Source organism: Rhizophagus irregularis, chromosome 18 (genome assembly GCF_026210795.1).
Source record: "Rhizophagus irregularis chromosome 18, complete sequence".
Lineage (NCBI taxonomy): Eukaryota > Fungi > Glomeromycota > Glomeromycetes > Glomerales > Glomeraceae > Rhizophagus > Rhizophagus irregularis.
In genome coordinates, this window is record NC_089446.1 from 3,488,891 (window position 1) to 3,508,897 (window position 20,007).

At 26.5% G+C, this 20,007-nt stretch overlaps 7 protein-coding genes across 7 annotated transcripts; 2 read left to right on the plus strand and 5 right to left on the minus strand.

Annotated features, from left to right (window-relative positions):
• Window positions 1-78: 78 nt before the first annotated feature.
• Window positions 79-840, minus strand: OCT59_010364 (uncharacterized protein; the record flags this gene model as incomplete). The annotated part of the gene is made up of 1 exon (XM_066132964.1): window positions 79-840. One exon carries the CDS (start codon window positions 838-840, stop codon window positions 79-81), a length of 762 nt encoding a protein of 253 aa, XP_066000558.1.
• Window positions 841-4,741: 3,901 nt separating this feature from the next.
• On the minus strand, window positions 4,742-5,233 carry OCT59_010365 (uncharacterized protein; the record flags this gene model as incomplete). The annotated part of the gene is made up of 1 exon (XM_066132965.1): window positions 4,742-5,233. The coding sequence occupies one exon, from the start codon at window positions 5,231-5,233 to the stop codon at window positions 4,742-4,744; it is 492 nt and encodes a 163-aa protein (XP_066000559.1).
• A 2,001-nt stretch (window positions 5,234-7,234) lies between these two features.
• On the minus strand, window positions 7,235-7,468 carry OCT59_010366 (uncharacterized protein; the record flags this gene model as incomplete). The annotated part of the gene is made up of 1 exon (XM_066132966.1): window positions 7,235-7,468. One exon carries the CDS (start codon window positions 7,466-7,468, stop codon window positions 7,235-7,237), a length of 234 nt encoding a protein of 77 aa, XP_066000560.1.
• Window positions 7,469-8,309: 841 nt separating this feature from the next.
• Window positions 8,310-10,046, minus strand: OCT59_010367 (uncharacterized protein). Its single transcript, XM_025309327.2, has one exon. The coding sequence runs from the start codon at window positions 9,687-9,689 to the stop codon at window positions 8,550-8,552; it is 1,140 nt and encodes a 379-aa protein (XP_025177255.2). The 5' UTR covers window positions 9,690-10,046; the 3' UTR covers window positions 8,310-8,549.
• Window positions 10,047-11,589: 1,543 nt separating this feature from the next.
• OCT59_010368 (uncharacterized protein) lies at window positions 11,590-12,717 on the minus strand (the record flags this gene model as incomplete). Its single annotated transcript, XM_025317906.2, has 1 exon — window positions 11,590-12,717. The coding sequence occupies one exon, from the start codon at window positions 12,715-12,717 to the stop codon at window positions 11,590-11,592; it is 1,128 nt and encodes a 375-aa protein (XP_025177256.2).
• Window positions 12,718-13,690: 973 nt separating this feature from the next.
• OCT59_010369 (uncharacterized protein) lies at window positions 13,691-14,651 on the plus strand (the record flags this gene model as incomplete). Its single annotated transcript, XM_025330410.2, has 2 exons — window positions 13,691-13,838; window positions 13,936-14,651. 2 exons carry the CDS (start codon window positions 13,691-13,693, stop codon window positions 14,649-14,651), a joined length of 864 nt encoding a protein of 287 aa, XP_025177257.2.
• Window positions 14,652-15,310: 659 nt separating this feature from the next.
• OCT59_010370 (uncharacterized protein) lies at window positions 15,311-15,608 on the plus strand (the record flags this gene model as incomplete). Its single annotated transcript, XM_066132967.1, has 2 exons — window positions 15,311-15,408; window positions 15,482-15,608. 2 exons carry the CDS (start codon window positions 15,311-15,313, stop codon window positions 15,606-15,608), a joined length of 225 nt encoding a protein of 74 aa, XP_066000561.1.
• Window positions 15,609-20,007: the final 4,399 nt, after the last annotated feature.

Genomic DNA, 20,007 nt, shown 5'->3' on the forward strand with positions numbered 1-20,007 from the left:
ATCAATAAACCTTCTGATAATATTTTCCCACGAATATATGGGCTGATTTTTTATGATAACAGGGTTCACTCTATACACTTAAACGTTAGAGAATAGTGATTTATATTGTATATTACGTGCACATTCTACAATACCTATAGTAGAAGCCATATAAAACGACACTTTCTTAATATGTCTTAAAAATTCTGAGGGAATTCTAGACTCAATTTTAGCCTTTTTAATTTTCTCACAATACTCTTTACAAATTCCAGATATTGTGATAATATTTGTATTTTCTGCATTGCTAACCATAGTAACCCTAACTGAAAGAAAATCACTGAAAAATTTAACATGTTCATTATCATCATAGAATTCAATATCATCATGAAGTTTTTTCAATCTAGATTTAAGTTTAGTAGAGCAGTAAATCGTTACAGCCTCAAGAAAATCTCTTTCGTTATCTTTTGATATCACAGGAGCATTTTTTGATATATTTTTCAGATATTTTGTAATATTATCAATATACTTATTATCTTTGTCGAGCCAATCAGAGTTCTTAGAAAGGTAAATTTCACAGCGACCTTGTAAAATTCTTAACCACACTGCAACTACCTCTTTATTCCTTGCAAGTATTGTTGCTAAATAGTAGGAAAATATCTCACGATCAATCAAGGCAGGTAATTCTTTATTTGCTTCACCAACTACAAAGTTGATACTTTGAGCAACACATTCTTTACTATACAACTCCTTCTCAAACTCTTTCACTTTCTCACGCTCTTTTAACTCTTTCTTATGCTCTTTTAACTTTTTTAATTCCCTTGGAGACATTCGAGCTACTTGACTGTATGATAGGCTTGCCATACTTTAATTAAAAACAGTATTCTACAGAACAAGCGATGGTCTTAAATAAATTCTATTTGACCCCTATTGGAGTAGTAATGAGTAATCCTGCATCCGTAGTGTAATTGAATTTTACTATTTTTAGTAACAGAAACCTGTCCCACCTGACAAATAATGTGTAACAAATAGACAAAAAAATTTCAAAAGTATTTTAAATCGCTGAGATAAATATAAACAACACGTTTCTTACGGTTACGTGACATGTGCCAATAAACATCATCCCAGTTACACCACGGGTACAACGTATATCAAAAATACGTAATTATGACATAATTTTTTACACTGTTCTCTAGCCACCTCATTCACTTGCTAATCATGACCTATAAAAGGCTGAAAGGTCATACTAAAACTCTACTGATGAGTCATAATCGATACTAAAAATTTGGGCAGCTGATCACGTGTAATCAGCACCAACGAAAAATAATCTACACTTCAGCACTTAATTAAACATTGAAAAAACTGAGAATAAAACAACTTAGGAATTTCTTAGTTTTTTTAATATATACCTATTCTTTCTTTAACAAAATTTTTATTGACATTAGTTGGTAAGTTCTTTCACTTTTCGGACGGAAAAGAAATTTTTTGTTGTTTTTTAAGTATGTTAAACATTTTCTTTCTTTTTAGGAGACTGAATCAAAAACTTTCTTGGCAAAAATGCCTCATACTAAAAAACCTCATGGTATCAAATATAGTAAATCACGAGCATTTATTCGCAATACTGAAATTCCAATACTTCAACTGAACAAACTTATGATTCAAATCCTACTGAATTTAATTTGCAACAAAATAATTATGATGATGTTAATAATGATTTTATTGATAAAAGTATACCTGTTGATAGTGATAATAGTATTTATAGAGAAAGCAAACTCGTTTGAATAAATCCTGGCAGTCAATTCGTGTTCAACTTAAAGACGCGTTAATTGAGTTGAAAAGTCAATGTAATGTTGAAGAAAATATATGTCTTTATGTAAAATGTTATAATAATGAACTATTTAAAATAATTACAATCGATTGTATTTATTTTGAACGTAAGTTATTTGTTATTTGTAAATATTTATAAAAATTTTATTAATTTATTTATTTATTTATTTCTAGATGAAATTAAAAAACAATTCAATTTGTATAATTGTGAACAGTCTAATTTGGCAGTTGCATTAACATGCAGAGGATTATTTTCTGCTTCTCCTATAAATCCATTAATTGCATTTGAAATAAAATTATTAGAATTTGCAGAAAAACTACTTCTATTAGCACAAATATTATATGAAAGTTTTTGTATTGCTTTAAGACATATTCATGATAATAAAGTATGTATAAATAATTATATTTTATAAATTTTAATATTTTTTAACAGTATTTAATTATTAATGATAAATTAAAATTTATAGCTTAGTAGTCATAAAAATATTTATAAACCTTTTATGTTTACTTTTAGACAATATATATTAGTTAAAAAAGAAAAAATTAAGTTTTTAACAGAACAAGTGGTTAAGAAACCTGAAGTTTTCTGTCCTGCATATCCATTAGTAAGTATTTATTGATATTCTTAATATAAATAATTATATATACTTATCTTATATCTTTATTTTATTTAGAAAAATTCATGTAATTCAGGTTCTTTAAATAGATTAACTGTATGTTTTGATGGATGTTTTCAATTATGATGATTAAAATTTGGTGGAAATGATAATACAGAAGAAGATTATTATTCTAAATATTTTATGGATGATAAATTTTTTGATTTTGAAAAATTATATTTACAATATTTACAAAAAGAAAGTTCTGAGGTAAATTTTGATTAAAAGTTGAATTTAAATTAAATATTAAATAATTAATAATATGTTAGGAAAATGATCCATGTATGAAAGCTTTTAAGGTAGCAAATGAAAAAAATTCTAAAATACTTTCAAATGCATTGGATATTAGTGGAGTTGTTGGTATAACATGTAAACATGGAATTCCAATGAAATTTTTAAATATAAAAACAGGAGAAAGGTATTTATTTTTAAATAAATATTATATTATTAATTATTGTTATATTATTAAATTATTATGGGTATTGCTAAATATCACCAGTGGTAATCGTTACTACATGTAAAATATTTTTTGAATTTTCAAAAATTTTTGATTGTGACATTATTCTAATTATAATATAAATATCATTACTATATATAAATTTATGGGTAGAACAAGTTTGCCTTAGATTATAAAGGCTGTTGTTTAGATAGTTTTTGAGAAAAATAGGAAAGTTTAATTTTATAAGCAAAATACAATTTTTTGTTTTAAAAAAGATTTTTTTTAGTCAAATTTTCAAAATTTTAGTGTGATTAGTATCTACTCAGGTTTGTTTTACACATTTATTATTTAAATTAAAATTTTTGAAAAAAAAATTATGATGTGTTTTTTAACTCTGGCCAAAATTATAATTTTCAGCCAGAATTAAATAGTGTGGTGATAATCACCACTGGTGATATTTAGCAATACCCAATTATTATTATTATTATTAGATTAGTATATTTTTTATTTTTATTAAATAATATTTTAGATGAATTTGGATTACAAATTAATGTTATGTATGATATTGGATGTACAATGGCCAAACATTTATAATATTAATAATTAATATAAATATATAATTAATTTATTATTAATATTTTTAATATTAATAGAACAAACTAAATGAAACATTTTTACAATTAAAAGCTAAAGATGTATAGTATGCAGTTTCTGTATTTCATGCTTATGCTCATGAAGCTTTTTGTCAATGTATTTATCATTCAAGAAAAAGAGAAGGGTTTGGTCTTACTGATGGTAAATGGTTAGAAAGACTTTAGTCATATTTGGGAAGATTTACAAAAATTACTACTCCAAGTTACCGTAAATTTATACTTTCATTAGCATTAGATCATTTTGCAGAAACCAGAATTCAAAAAATTAGTAATTATTTATAATTTGTATATATTTTTATATATTGATAACTTTATTATAATTGATTTTTAGGTCAAACATTAATTAAACAATATCAGCATGCTTTAGAATTAAAAGAAATTTCACAAAAAGATTTAGAAAAATTAGAATTGCAAAATTATTTTTTAGATATTATTAAATCATCTTAGAACAAAATTAAAGATGATTTAATTAATCCAAAACATCAACCATTACCTACTGTTTCTTCTGATATTATTTTTGAAAAAATAATATTAAAAGAAAAAATTGAATAAGTTAGTTAAATTTTTTTTATTTTATTTTATAAATATTTTAAATAATTATTTATAATGGAAAATTTTAACGCTCATCCTAGATGAAAATCACCTAATCACGTGATTTAAATTTTTGTGATTTTGTTTAAATTTTTTTTATATGGAAAATCTTAAAATTTTAAAAGTAATTTAAAAAATTCTTTACATTTTTATATAATAAAATATATAAATAATTAATTGATAACATGTAAAATTTTTTTCTCTTTCTAATGAATATTTTATTATAATTATTAAGTAAAAAATGATTAACTTTCATTAGAAGTAACTGTGTGAAAAAAAAACACTTATATTTTCTCCCAAACCTTTCATCCACCATAGGACAGCTAGTCTTTATATAGTTTTTTCCGAACCCCTTAAAAAATTTAAAAAAATGCATTGCACTGTTATACACTTTCATGTTCGCTCTAATTAAGTAATTTGTGACGCAATTAAATTATAAATTAGTAAATACACATATATACATTATTTTATTGATATTAAATCAACAAATACCTTGATGAACTTGTATATATCCATATACTACATCTTGTATTTAATATCCATATACTACGTCTTGTATTAATATCCATATACTACGTTTTGTATTAATATTTTTGCATCTACCTTCTACCAATTGGGCATTTTTTTTGGTAATGTTCAGATTGACCACATAAAAGACATTTTCGCTGTATTCTTATAGTTTGATTATCATTTATTTCTGTAACTTCTCGTATTGGAATTCTTCTTTTTGACAATTCTAATACACTCTTTAATCTTCTTTTAGAAGGAGCTCCCCAAATTTTAGTAACATTAGGATCAGTAATCTGATCAATTAAATCTTTTTGTAATGAAATTATGTTAGCATTCTGTGCAGCTCTTTCTATACCATTAATTTCTTCTAAATTATCATCATCACCAACTTCCATACTTCTTTCACAGTTTGATGCAATAAATTCTTTTAATAACCGAATTAATTCACAATCACTATTAGTTTTTAAAGCAATATTAACAGCTGTTTTTGCTGTTGAAAATGCTATACCAAATCGATTTCTTTGAGAAGTATTTTGCTGATGAATACTTTTATTATCATCTAATCCTTGAAAATGTCGCATGTTTTGAAGTGTAAAATTAATTTGATAAGATGATAATGATGAAGAATTATTATTTGATTCTATTGCAGTAAGAATTGGCGAATTTTTAACGTTACCCTTTAAGTTTGTTAAAATACTATCTTTATACCATCTATTTGGTATAATACTAATATGAAACTTCGCTATACCTGAATATAATATAATATGCCAAAAATGTCGACAAATTATACCTTTAGTTACACTTTCCATACATGTACAAAGATGACTGCCATTATCTAATAATATTACTAAATTTTCATGTTTTGAAAGTCCACCTACATGACGTATTCTCCATGTTTCAATAATATTTATAGAATCAATACCATTTAAAAAAGATTGTAATATTATTTGTGGTTCATCAACTACATCTTCTATAAAATAATTATCAACAGTATCAGATTCTAAAACCTATATATTATGTATAATAATATAATAAATAAACTTAATTAACAATAATAAAATACTATGTAATTCAATAAATAAATTTAATACTTACATTATCAAATGATAAAACTAGTTGACCTTCATAAGTAAGTGATTGAGAAATTTGAAATCTTTGTCAGGATAATACAAGAGGCGTTAAAAAATGATTGAGAATTGCATCAATATTAAAGAAAAATTGTGAAGCTAAATGTGGTAATCCAACCGTTGTTTGTTGTGCCTTAAGGTCAACTAATTTACAATATTGAGATTCATCATCATGTCTTTTATTGATTGCTTTTTCAACATCACAAAGAGAACTAGTACTATTTACTGCCCTTTTAATAATACCATTAAATGATTTAACGCTTTGAGTACTTTGAATACCCGCATTGAATTGAAATGGTGAATACGATTTGGCCTAACTAGAACGATTAGAATATAATACTTTAGTCATATATGAACAGCTTTCTGGAAATGTACTCATCATAACTTTCCAATGTTGTTCAAATAACTCAACACTTAATGTATTTCTACATAAATAAAATGCCTTACTAAAAGATGGAAATGCTTCACCTAATTTGTTTTTAAGATGTTTGATAATATTTTGCCAAATATGAAAAGGCAATAAAAGTGCGGTGTTGTTGGAAAAACATGAGATGTAGCATTAATTAAACCAGGTTCTGAATCCGTCCAAAATGCTTTTGGAGTTGTTTTATCAGTTGCTTCCATTAAATATTTCAAAATCCAAATATATGTTGACGCCATCTCATCTAGCATTAGCTACATTTTGAAATTTTCCATAATTATCTCTCACCATAAAGACACTCAAATACATATTATATTTGTTGGTCTTATAGGTATTATCATTTAACACCATATAATGGAATCTTTGATATAAATCCTGTTGAAATGGTAATATCCAAAAAATACCAAATAAACGTCTTTCATTGCCAGAATGCCGAACAAATACCTTCCAATTTGAATTTTCAGTTATTTTTTCAAAAAGAACATTAAGTAATAAACCAGAATCAAGGTTTTCATCTTTATTATTTCCATGTAACTTGTAAATTGAATTATAGACGTCCTGCTTGTGAAAAACATGTTCTGGGTATTTTTTTTAAGAATTTCTAATTGTACAATAGACGCAACTTTGCAATCTGTAAAAAATGCTAAGTCTTGCATCATGTCATCATTAAACTGTCTATATCTAGCATTAAGATGAGCTATTTGGGTTGAGTTTAATTCATGATTATGGGAATCTATTAATGTTGTACATCTTATACGTTGTTCAGTTTTTGGTAATTTAAAATTACAATGCCACTCACAATTGGTTTTGTTAGAGTTACGCAAACGATGTACATTTTGATTAATTATTTTTCGACCTTCATAATTACCATTTAAGGAACAACGAAATGATTTACGCCAGATAATAGAATGATCATTTATGTCTTTATCATTTCGATATATTTGATAACCAAATCCTCTTTCCAAACAGTAATTATACATAAACTTATCAACAGACATTCAGTCATCAAACATATCTCCAATATGAAGATTATATTAATAAATAGGAAAGTTTGAATTATTATTAGAATAGTTAAAAGTATTCGTATTATCAATAACTGGGTTTATAGGTTCTACTTCTAGTTCAATAAAAACATTATCGTTAGGAGATATAATAGTATCTTCTATGTCACAGTTTACACCACTTTCAATAAAAAAGTTTGGTGATGATGTAAGAACATCTTCAATATCTTTTGGAAAATTTATAAATGATTCCCAGTTCAATTCCATTATGGTGAAAGAGGCGTAAATATAAAATATCACCGTGTAAATTATCACATTAATATTAATAGGGGTAATAGTAACTTTACAAGAAAAAAATTTTTACGCATTTGTATCAATACAAATGTAATACAAAATAAGGTGAAAATCACCCCAGGTGAAATAAAAATTTTTAATTATTAAATTCACCTAGGGTGAAAAAATTTAAAAATCACCCAGGGTTAAATTAAATTTTTAATTATTAAATTCACCTAGGGTGAAATTAATTAATTTTTATTAGTAAAATCATCTAAGGTGAAATTTAAATTAATTCAAAAAAGTAAGTTGATTTTCCTAATTTTGTAATTCTGTCGTGTCTTGCTGCTTTTTACCTTGGATGCGTTATATTTTAAAGTTTTTGGTAAAAATTTAGTTTAGCTAAGAAAGGTTTGAAAGCTAAATAATGATGATATACTATAAATTAGTATTATATATTAAAATATTTTGAATGTAGTTAATAATTTAAATGCTGAATTTGACAAACCTTTTTGAAGCATTGGACTTCAAAATATAAATCATATATTATCCTATTTTATAAAGTTATTGCAAAGATATCATTTATATTAATTACATTGAATGTGCTGATGTGAGTTCGGATTTTCAAATATATAAAATATATAGAAATGTTTACATGTTAAATAAAGTAATTAATTTTATTTAAAGGATTTTGTAATTATATTATTAGGATAATGTTAAAGGTTTATTAGTTTTTTTGTATAACTTATCTTTTTTTTTTGTTTATTTTAATTAGAAATATTTTTAACATTTTTTTTTGTAGTAAAAAATAGTGATATTTCTATATAAAGTATACCATTTAAAAATTTTTTTTTTATTTATTTAATAAGTGATCATACGATACAACAGTGCAAAATTTCTCATTACTTCAATCTCCAGATTATTATATATATGTGATTATAACCTTTCCTATTAAATATAGTTCTGGAGTACTATCTATATTATATTATTAAAATTAAAATTTTAAAAGTGAAGGACTTTAAATGTTTTAATTTTTCTAGTTTATTACATAATGAATATATACGATTATCATCACTTACTGAACTTTTTTCATACATAACCCATATGGTCTTATATTTTTTTCATCTGGTGTGATCCAATATGAATATTTACCATCACCCGCCGGATCAGCCTTCTTCAAACCTTCAGGGTTAACTCTATTCTGAAAAACTACCTTCCAATTACAACCTTCATGGTAAAATATACTAGAATAACCTTCAGCGATCCCAACTTCAGGAGTTGAGTAAATTCCTTTTCCATAATAAAAGTTTACTCCTTTACTAAGCAAATAACCTTCATTAGCAATAGAATTAGCAAAATTTTTATCGGTGCCATGATAAGAGACTGGCCATTCTTTGGAACTAAAACCAACGGAACCTAACCATTCATCATCATTACCATACTTTTTAACATTAAGAGCGATTCTTTTCCATCCATAAGGTCGTTTGTATTCTACATTTCCACGGATATATTTTGTTCCATCATCTCGTAGATTCGTGAAGTCATAATCATATTTGGGGTCTAAAAAATCATCATCTATAACATAAAATTCACAACCCCCGAGTATTCGAAATAAAATATGAATAGTATCACTTCGTTTGATCTTGTAAGATTCTAGAGTTCTACTATCATTCAATATTTTACCAGAAAATCCAAGACGTATAGGTCTATGAATGTAAAGTTTTGCTTGAATTGCTTGTTTCAATTCAAGGACAGTTATATTCGGAGCCACGAATATTGAATGACTTTTCCCAAAAGAAGCTTTGACAAAAATTTGAATTGGTTGCGGAGGTAAAATATTAATATCAAGGATACCTTGAACTTTTTTATTGAAAAAGGAACATCTATCAACAACTTTTTCATCTTTTTCGTCATCTTGTCTGGAACGTCTATTACCATTTTTTTCATTTTTTTCATCACCTTGTCTGGAACGTCTATGAACAACCTTTTCATCTATTTCATCTATTTCATCTATTTCATCACCTTGTCTGAAGGAAGGTTTTTGAACGACTTTATCATCACCTTCTTTAACAAAGGAATATTTATGAACTAAATCAAGGTCTAAAAATTGGTTAGGTAAAACGTCTAAACCATTAGCTACGCATTCACGATATGTCTTTACAGGATGATTAATTATGGAAGAAAGAGCTGCGGCAACAAGTGATAATTCAGACATTTTCTTTCTGATTCAATATCTTAATTTTTCTTTTTTTTTTCTTATAAATACTATTTATTACTACTACTCATTATAATGATCATGTGAAAAAAAAGCGGTAAAAGTTCTATCAATCAAATCAAAAATATTGTAATTAATCTTTTTTTGTTTGTATACTTATTATATTTCTTTAAATATACTAGCCATTACGACATTGACAAATATTTGGTTATTGATTGAAAAAAAAAAAAATTTTTTTTTATATTAGAGTTTACATTTAATTACCATAAGCGTAAACAAACGACAGCGAGAATTTGAACGCGTAATCATTGTTATTAGTTCTTGAAGCTTCTTTATTGGTTAAAAATTACATTATTTTTGATCACAACATATAAAGAACAGAATTGAAAGAAAAGACATCCAAATATGTTTATATATCCATCGCAAAAATCAATGATGATCGCACCAAGTAATATCTTATTATTGTATAATGAACAATGGGTTGTTGTAAACCTATTATGTCATTGTAGGCAAATCATTTATAGCCAATTGCCACGCCGCTAAAAACGAGAATTCTTGACCTGAAACTATGGACAATTTCGGCCAACATTAGTTATCAATAATAATGATGCTCAATTTCGGCAATGTTTCAATGTGGTGACTCTAACCAATTTTCATTGTTCTAAAATGATATAGATTAAACAAGATTGTCATTATCAGGATCGATGATCAAATTTTCTCCGCAAAAGTTGCTCTAGTTTGAAAGAGAAACCTATGTTAATCCTATATTATAGACTCATTTTTTTATTCAAAATTGCTCGCTTTATTGTCTGTAAACGAAAACACATAACACTATGATTTTTTTTTTATTGTCTATTCCTTATATATATATATAATTACCAAAAAAGCTAATTGGATAAATGTTCTTGCGCAGTTAATGGAGGTTAATTTAATAGATTATATTTACGATTTATTCCGTTTTTTTTTCCGTTTATTTAATGCTTTAATTTGCGTAGTCATTAGTCGATGAAAAATTCTCACGATCAAAGTTACACAAAAAATTATTGATTATATACTCCCGAAATATGTGTGGAAATTGGTATGTAAGCATTGTTTTTTATTTTTCCGAATATATTTACACAGTTCACACCACACGACATATAGTTTAAACCAAAACGTGGGTAAACAATTATTGCTTTATTGATATAAAATAGATTTCAACTCATAAATCATTTTGTTTTGTATGTCATTCACACAAACCCTAATCAAAGATCAAGAAAAAAAATATTAAAAATTTGTTAGATAATTGATTCATTCGTAACTTTTGACGAGAGACAGTCAATCACGTTACTGTGGCGTAGCAAACCTTATTCATTGACACCCGTTATACAGTATCTTATCATCCACAATAGAAAAGAAAGCTATAAACCTTCCTGACATTACCTTTCAAGAGATTACTTGTATTGTAAATTATCATCACAGCCACTAAGAATATTATAACTGAGTATCATCATACAATCGATCTGGAAAGAATGTCTTTCAACATTGGCAGCACACTCAAATATGTTTAAATTACGAAAAAATTGTAAATCAAAAAAATTGCTCATATTTAAATCAATGCTATTAGAATAATGGTAAATATTTGTTTGATAATATACCAGATTAGTAATTTTGGCTGGTATAACTCCAGAAAATTTTTCAAGTTTGATGACCTTAAATTTCTTATAAGAATAAAAGTTTTACGTGTACTTATAGATTTATTATTTCACTCTGCAAGTGAGTATCTAAACAATTACATTATATTAGATATTATTTTTGCTTAACCACTATCCTTTTTAATACAAAAAATAATCTAAAGTAACATTACTATTATTAACTTCCATAATAAGTGATTATTAAGTGTTCTAGAATTTTTTAAGAATTATTTTTTACGTAAATTTTCAAGTATATCTAAAATTTTACCCGTTTCAGCATAAATAATAAAAGCAGAATGATAAATTACACTTTTAAAATCGTCCATATCATACATTATTCTAATAAATTCAGGGTCCCGAATTTTCATTTCTTCAACCCAGAAATTTTGAAGTAATTGATTTTCTTCAGATTTTTTTTTATCAGAATCTTCAAAAGGATTATCAGTTATCCAAACAGGAAAAGTACAAAAACATTCTAATGGATAAGAACCCGAACATTCCCAATCAATTATACCAGTAATATTAGTACTACCATCAACCAAAATATTTGTATAATGAAAATCACCATGAGTTAATATAAAAATATCATTAACATTATTATTATTATTATTATTATTGAAATATTTTGGTACTAAAGATAATAATTCTTCATAAACAGGAATCCATTTTTTTTGTTCTTCTTCATTAAAATTTTCTTTATTATAAATAATTTCTTTTTCAATAGCAGCAACAATATAATCATAAGTATTATTAAAAGGTCCACGTTTAATATTTAATTCAGATCTTTTTTCACTAAAAAAAGTTTCTTCTGTAACTTGACCTATTATAAAATCTTTTATATTATTATCATAAAAAATTCCTCCAATTTTTGAAAATTTTTGATTTTTAAGTATACATTGTATATTTATTATTTGTAATAATATATTTTTCTTTTCATTTATATTATAATTATTCCATACATCAGATAATGATATACCAGGTAACCTTTCCATAATAATATATTCTTGTCCAACAAGATTTTCTTTATTACTTTCATAATGATAAACTTGTGGTACTCTAATTGAAGTTCTTTCTCTAACATATTTCATAACTGCGACTTCACTTTCAGTTTTCCAATATGGATAATCTGGAAATGCTATTCTTCCAATATATTCATTATCATCTTCCATTTTTAATATAAAAACTTTATGAAATCCCCCTTCCCCAAGTTTTTCTATAGAAATACAAGATTTACCAAATACGTTTGAAGCGATTTTTTTTAAACCTTCCAAATTATAATCCAAATCAACTGAAAATTCTGAAGAATTTGAAGAATTTGAAAAATTATCATCATCAATTTCTTCTTGTTTCGACATTTTTTTTTTTTTAATTTTGGATTTTAGATAAAAAGTGAATCAAGAGGAGTGATAAAAGGGGAGAGAAAAATATACGTATATATATATATATATATAATTTTTTTTTGCTGCGGATATAGTTTATTACATAACTATAATTCCCTTTTAGTATATTATAGTTAAGGGTTATTATTAAAAAAACTTAATATGCAACATATATATAAATTAGTTAAATAAAAAGGAACGCCCTCTTTTTTAATTATTCAAATAAGTAAAAATATCACATGTTAGAAGTTTCGACTACATCCTGTTTGTTTTCGTATATATGTATATTATACACAGTACATATATGTGGGAATTTACTGTAATATACTGGATACTGGATATACAGTTATACAGTACGGTTAATTAATCATCATTTTTTATGCTTAACTTTTTATTTTGAACATCAAATGATTTTGCATCATTTTATAAAGATATGGTCATATGGATATTTTCGACAGTTTTCATTTTTATATTTTAATTATCAGCCATTTTTCCCATTATTGATTGATTATTGATAATCAATTGTTAGTAATGTACAGTATATATCCGGAGTCTTTATTCCAAAAGTTAACTTATTGATATCCTAATTTTGTAAATTTTAATTGAGAAAAAAATTTAGAAAAAAAAAATGTTAAATACATTAAATGCATTAACTATATTAAAATATGTTAATCATGTTGAAATATGTTGAAATCTAGAAATTTAACATGTAAATCACGTAAATTATTAAAAAAATGAAAAAAATACAATGATTTTATGTTATCGTAACGCATAATCTTACTTTCTTTTGAAAAATTCCTTTTAAATGAATTCATTCTATATTAAAATCGGTTTGGGAATTCCGAAAGATATTTTATAAAGAAAGTTTTCACTATTAAAAAAAAAAAAGGGTTCTTTATTACTTTTTTCTTTTCTTAAAAATTGCTATCCTTTTATTTAATAATTGAGAATGCCTCCTACTAATTCAAAAACAAAACATCATTGTCCTTTATGCAAGAAATCATATAGAACTGGTATTTGTCCTAAACATCAATTATTTTGTGAAGAACATCGATGGACCCATTTGACAAATGAAAAATGTCCTAAATGCAAGGAAGGTAAATTTCATACTTATTTATTTCTATTTATTTTTATTTTTTTTTATTTTTTATTGTTTTTTTTTTTTACCTAGGATTGAAATTTTGATTAATTTAGCGGATGAAAAGAAAGCAAAAGAACAAGCGGATAAGGAAAGAAAAGAAAGAGAGGAAAATAAAAGAAGAGAAGAAGAAAGAAAAGAAATAGAAAGAAAAGGAAGAGAAAAAAAAGATGAAAAAGAAAGGAAAAGAAAAGAAAGGGAAGAGAAGGAAGAGAAGGAAGAAAGAGAAAGAAGAGAAAAAGAGTTAAGAAAAGAGGAAATGGAGAGAAAAGAAAGTGAGTCAAGGAAGAGAGATGAGAAAGAAAAGGAAGAGAGGGAAGCCAAAGAAAAAGAAAAAATGGAAAAGGAAACAAAAGCAAAGGAAAGGGAAAAAGTTAAAAAAGAAATGGAAACGAAGGAAGCAAAAGAGATAAAGGAGAAAAAGGAAACAAAAGCAAAGGAAAGGGAAAAAGTTAAAAAAGAAATGGAAACGAAAGAAGCAAAAGAGATAAAGGAGAAAAAGGAAATAAAAGAAATGGAAAGAGAACAAGAAATAAGTGAAGAAAAAAACGAAATAGAAAGCGAGAGAGAAGAAAATAGAGGAGTAGAAAACGGAGAAGAAGAAAACGAGGAAGAAAACGAAGGAGAAGAAAACGAAAAAGAAACCAAACAAGAAAAGGAAATAGAAGAAAAAACAAAAAAAGTACAAGTAGAGAAAAAGTTTGTAAAAAAAGGTGTGATGTTAGATTTGTCGATAGATTCGATAGATTGTATATTTGAATTAATATTGTAGTTTTTACTGCGGTAATGGGCTTTTATTCGTGATATAAATTATTTGTAGTTATAAATTGTGATTTTTTTACTGCGGTAATTGTTTTTTATCGATCCAATATATATATTATTTTCATCTATATTTCAATAAATAAAATTATGAAAAAAATTTGGCGTTATCCAAATTAGGTTCAGTCACATATTACAAAAGGAAAGGCGTTTGTTTTTAGTGCTGGAAAAGTTCTGTACCGCAGTAATTTTTCCGATCATATAGTGATGCGGCGCAAATCGTCATATCCGAAGTCATTTTATCGATCACATATTTAGAAGCTTACAATCATTGTTCACGTGCACTGTAAATCAGTCAATCGGCAGTATTTAATAATTATTTAATAATTATAATATTATTCTTTATTTTCATGATCAAAAAAAAAAAGTACTTAGTCGAATTTTCTCTTTCCATATTTCTTCTTAATATTATGATTTCAGTTATTTTTTGATTAGTTATTGTTAAAGAGACAAAATAATTTCCATAAATGCATTTCAAGGTTCACGTTTCTATTTTGTATAGGTAAATACGCTTTGGTTTTACTCACCTCAAAAGATTCAAACAATTAAATAATTTGTAAAATAAAAAGTACAAAAAGAAACAAAGATCTTAAATCAAAAAAAATAATCAAAATGAATCCAGCAACCACCGTTAAACCAATTGTTATCGTTGCCTCCAAAGTGACAGAAGAACCTATTAAACCTAACAAATCAATGTTTCATCATGTAAAGTTGCACAAAACTTTTACATCTCGGTCAATTAGGAATATGCGGGATTTTAATGACTGATATTTTTGTTAATAGACATCCAATATTGAAATCAGTATTAGCAGCATTAATTTCTATTGGTCACTGCAATATTCCAACTATAACTCAGTTATTGGATGGGGATATCGGTCTTCAGCCAATATCTCTATTTCCCATCCAATAATTATATTTAATTTAAATTTATCTGTATTTTATTCTATTCATTTTTATATTTAATAATGGTATATATTGTACACTGTTGCTGGAAATAAGATGGTCATTTTTGAAGAACCAGAACTTAGGGCTTAGAGTAGTGTTACGATCTGTTGATCTGCCAATCTGCCAATCCGTAGATTTATCTGATTCAAAACCATCTGGATTGGATCTGGATGAAGATACAAATGATTCATCATCTACTATTTCTGTATATAAATCCAGATCCATCCGTTTGATTAATACTATTTTATAGTAACAGACCCATCCAAATGGTTATCCAGATCATCCATTATTTATGGATCGGTCATCCAGATTTTTATATTGAAATTCATTCAGATGGACGTCCAGATCATCCATTTATTTACAGACTGGATTAAATGGATGACGAATCCATCTGGATCGTAATACTAGCTTAGAGAAGAGGAGAGATTAATGGTTTGAACTTCCTTGATATGACAAGTAAAGATTTTTGAGATTATAGTATGAAAGGAGAACCTACTATGACCCTCGTAAAGTTCACTAAGGAGTGCAAAGAGAAAAGTTGCACTCATTCTCCTTGTACAAAACTAAGAAAGAGTTGAGTAAGGTGTTGCGTAAGTACGGAATAAATAGCAATAATATAAAAAAAATTCTGCCCTTTAAACCAGAGTAGACGAGAAGCTAAAGCAATATATAACAGAGGTAAAACGCAGGATGGGAATTATAGGTTCAGCAACATTGCAACAAGTGTTAAAAAGGTTATGGAGGTGATCGTGGATCTGTTAAAGGATAGGGTAGAAGTTGATGGTACCCTCCAGATAATAAGAGGCAAAGACAAAAAAATTTATTAAGGAATGAGCATGCAGATTATAGGGTAGAATTCAGTTATGTACCAGCAAGGCAAAGTCCTGAACTTTTGTATTAATTTTTGCATGCAATAATAAAAAAAATGTGTGAATTATTTACGTGATAACATGATTTTTATTATTAATATGCTGACTATTCATTAGTGAGTTTGAGACGAGCTCTGCAAAATTTTAGGTTATTAAAAACCCGTGACAAAATGTCACAATCATCCTACTGTCTAAAAAAAGATGAAGCTTTGCACAATAGCCATTCAGATTGAATTTTCATTATCTCACAAAATGCGATTAATAAAAAATTTTTTACACATGACAATAATTATAACGAAATATCATTCTTTTTCATAACCATTGTGATATTATGGATTCTTAGTTCCAAATTTTGACCTGAACGCTCATGTGATTTTTGATCGTGACCTTCACAGTTGCACCTATGAAACAGGGCGGACATCCTTATATCACCTTGCCGATCATTTGCCGATCTTATAGTAAATTGGGTGATATCAGACTTTAAAGCTTCGGCCGAAGTTACAGAAGTTTGGCCGAAACTTGAAACTTTTATGGGTCATAGTTTAACTGATTTAAAATCAATGGCCGAAGTAATCATTCCTAATTTTAGGTAATCAAGAAGTTATGGCTAAATTTATACTTGCAATTATATTTGTTATAATCTATATAATAAATAGAAATTTTCAAAATGCAATTTCTCAATCAATTTAGTGTAAAAATTTTATGAAATTACTATCAAAATGTTTGTCTTGACGAGATGAATCTAAAAAACTAACAAAAATTAAATTTTAATCACTGGTTGTCACAATATCATTAAAATAATTTAATTTTCTAATTATTATTAAAATTCAGCCCATTTTTGGGTTTTAGTTAATTTTTGGATTTGAAAACATTAATTTTCGGACTTTGGATGAATTTTGATAACAAATAAAATTTATATAGTTAAATTTGCAAAAAAATGGTATTTTTTATGTGATAATATTAAAATAGATGATCGGCAAAATGATCGGCAATAATGTGATAATATGAGGATGTCCGCCCTGTTCACCTATGATGTGATAATGTGATAACGTACTGTACATATACAAAAATACGAGCTAACTTCTGTTTATTTTTTCAATGAATAATCTAATTATATTTTCCATAAGTTGCATCTCAATCATCGATTGAAAATAAATATTAATTAGACAAACATCAAGCAAGTAATTGCATGTAATTTATTTTCAAACATTCCTGCACATAGTGTCAAATTTTTTCTATTGTAAATTAGGTGATCAAATTTACGTGATGCAGTCATATTAATGTTAAAGATCAATTCTTAGACCATTTACAAATTATATAAAAACTCTTTTATCTGCCTGAACAGAAATAAGATGGAAAATTTGCCTTTGCAATCCCCAAAATACATCAACGATTAAAATCTTCAAATGAGATAGATCAATTGAGTATTTATAAATAAAAACTAATCAGTTAATATGGTCAAGATATTTTGTCCACAGATATATTTGAAATTACTTTATCTCTTACATTAATATAATTTTTTATATCCTATGTGGAATAGAAACAAAAAGTGGAATAGATAGTAGATAGGCAAAAAGTAGCATTAGATAATATGGAAACTCTCATCTTATGGATTAGAGCTCAAAATGTTTTTCTTTTAAAAACGTCTGCTACTCAAGTTTTACTCTATTAGTTGGTACTAACTTTTTTACATTTAATTACAAGAAAAGTAAAATTTCACTTTGAATTTTTATGCTTTATTGATAGAATATACCCTCATTCCTGCTTATCTCTACAAATCTGATATTCTCTAATTATAATTTTTTATATAAAAAAAGTACAAATTTGCTATTTATAACCGGTGGTGATTTTCGCCGGTGGCTGATTCACATGATAATAATAATTAATTATGCACCACAAAATAATAAAATTATATTATAATTATAAAATGCAATAAAAATAATAAAAATATTAATTAACAATACAATGCTAATACTAATACATCAAGAAAATCGCTTTAAATTTAAAGAAACTTAATTCCCAAATGCTTTAATGATTTGTAATGCTATTCATATTCTCCTTATCAACCTTGTATTTTGCACAACTTCGAATATTATGTCCTTTATCCAAACAATAACTACACTTTTTAGACGAAGTATTTTTAGTAGAATTTTCTTCTATTGATGATTTATACCTTTTTGGAGGTCTCCCTTTCGGTCTATGATATTCTGGATTAGAAATATTATAATTGTTATTGGTATCCAAATTGGCCAAAGGTATCCGGCTATTTGATTGAGTTTCCATAGATAAATCTTGAGTTTCTTCTATACCAAATCCAGTACTATACCGATATTTCATATTGAATTGCATAAGCATCCCAATAAATTCTGTTATAAAGACCTTCTCGATACCGCGATTTGAACACTTGTTTTTGCTAACGACATTGCAATACCAAATTAAACCTTTTTATTAACTTTTTCTCTGATAGCTGGTATATAAATATTAGTAGGTCTGATTTGTTCAATATATTGCAAAGAAACATTTGCACTAGTTTTCATTCTCTGAGTAATCACAACATTTGTATCAGATGGAATTACTTCAAACCAATGATTATTAATAAATGTAATGTGAAATACTGCCTTGTTTGACTGAATAAGGACACAATACTGATGCCTACATAGCATACCTTTATTTATAATACAGTCAACTCTCTTTATAGTCACACATTTGGGACAGTCCATATTTGGTGATTATAAAGAGATGTGACTATATAAAAAATTTCTTATATTAGTACATCATAATTCCGGCCAAAAATTAACATAATTTTAGCCAAAATTATACTTAAAACTTTATTGTATCGTAACTCCTCCAATATTAATCGTAGAGAGATGATCTTACCGCCATTCGATTCGTCTTGATGAGACGGTTCTAATGGTATAAAATACATCGAAATCCAATCACTAGATTAATTTCCGAAATTAAAAAATATTAATGGTTTTTGTGTAATAACTCTGCCAATATTGATCCTAGAGAGACTATCTTACTACCATTCGATTCGTCTTGATGAGACGGTTCTAATGGTATGAAATACATCGAAATCCAATCACTAGATTAATTTCCGAAATTAAAAAAATATTAATGGTTTTTGTGTAATAACTCTGCCAATATTGATCCTAGAGAGACTATCTTACTACCATTCGATTCGTCTTGATGCGACGAATCTAATGGTATAAAATACATCGAAATCCAATCACTAGATCAATTTCCGAAATTAAAAAATATTAAATAGTTTTTAAGTAGTAACTCCGTCAATATTGATCATAGAGAGATGAGCTTACCACCATTCGATTCGTCTTGATGAGGCGATTCCAACGAGCTATTAATCGTCTTTTTACAATCACTAGGTACCGAGATATTTAGCAAAATGTTAAATGGCGCAGTAAACGTAAATCAAGGAATATAATAATGCCGATGCTTAACATTTTGTTGAATAACTCATCAGCCAGTGATCGTAAA

Coding starts and splice junctions, on each gene's coding strand:
- OCT59_010367 (XM_025309327.2), bottom strand. CDS start 9,689: ATGTCTGAATTATCACTTGTTGCCGCAGCTCTTTCTTCCATAATTAAT.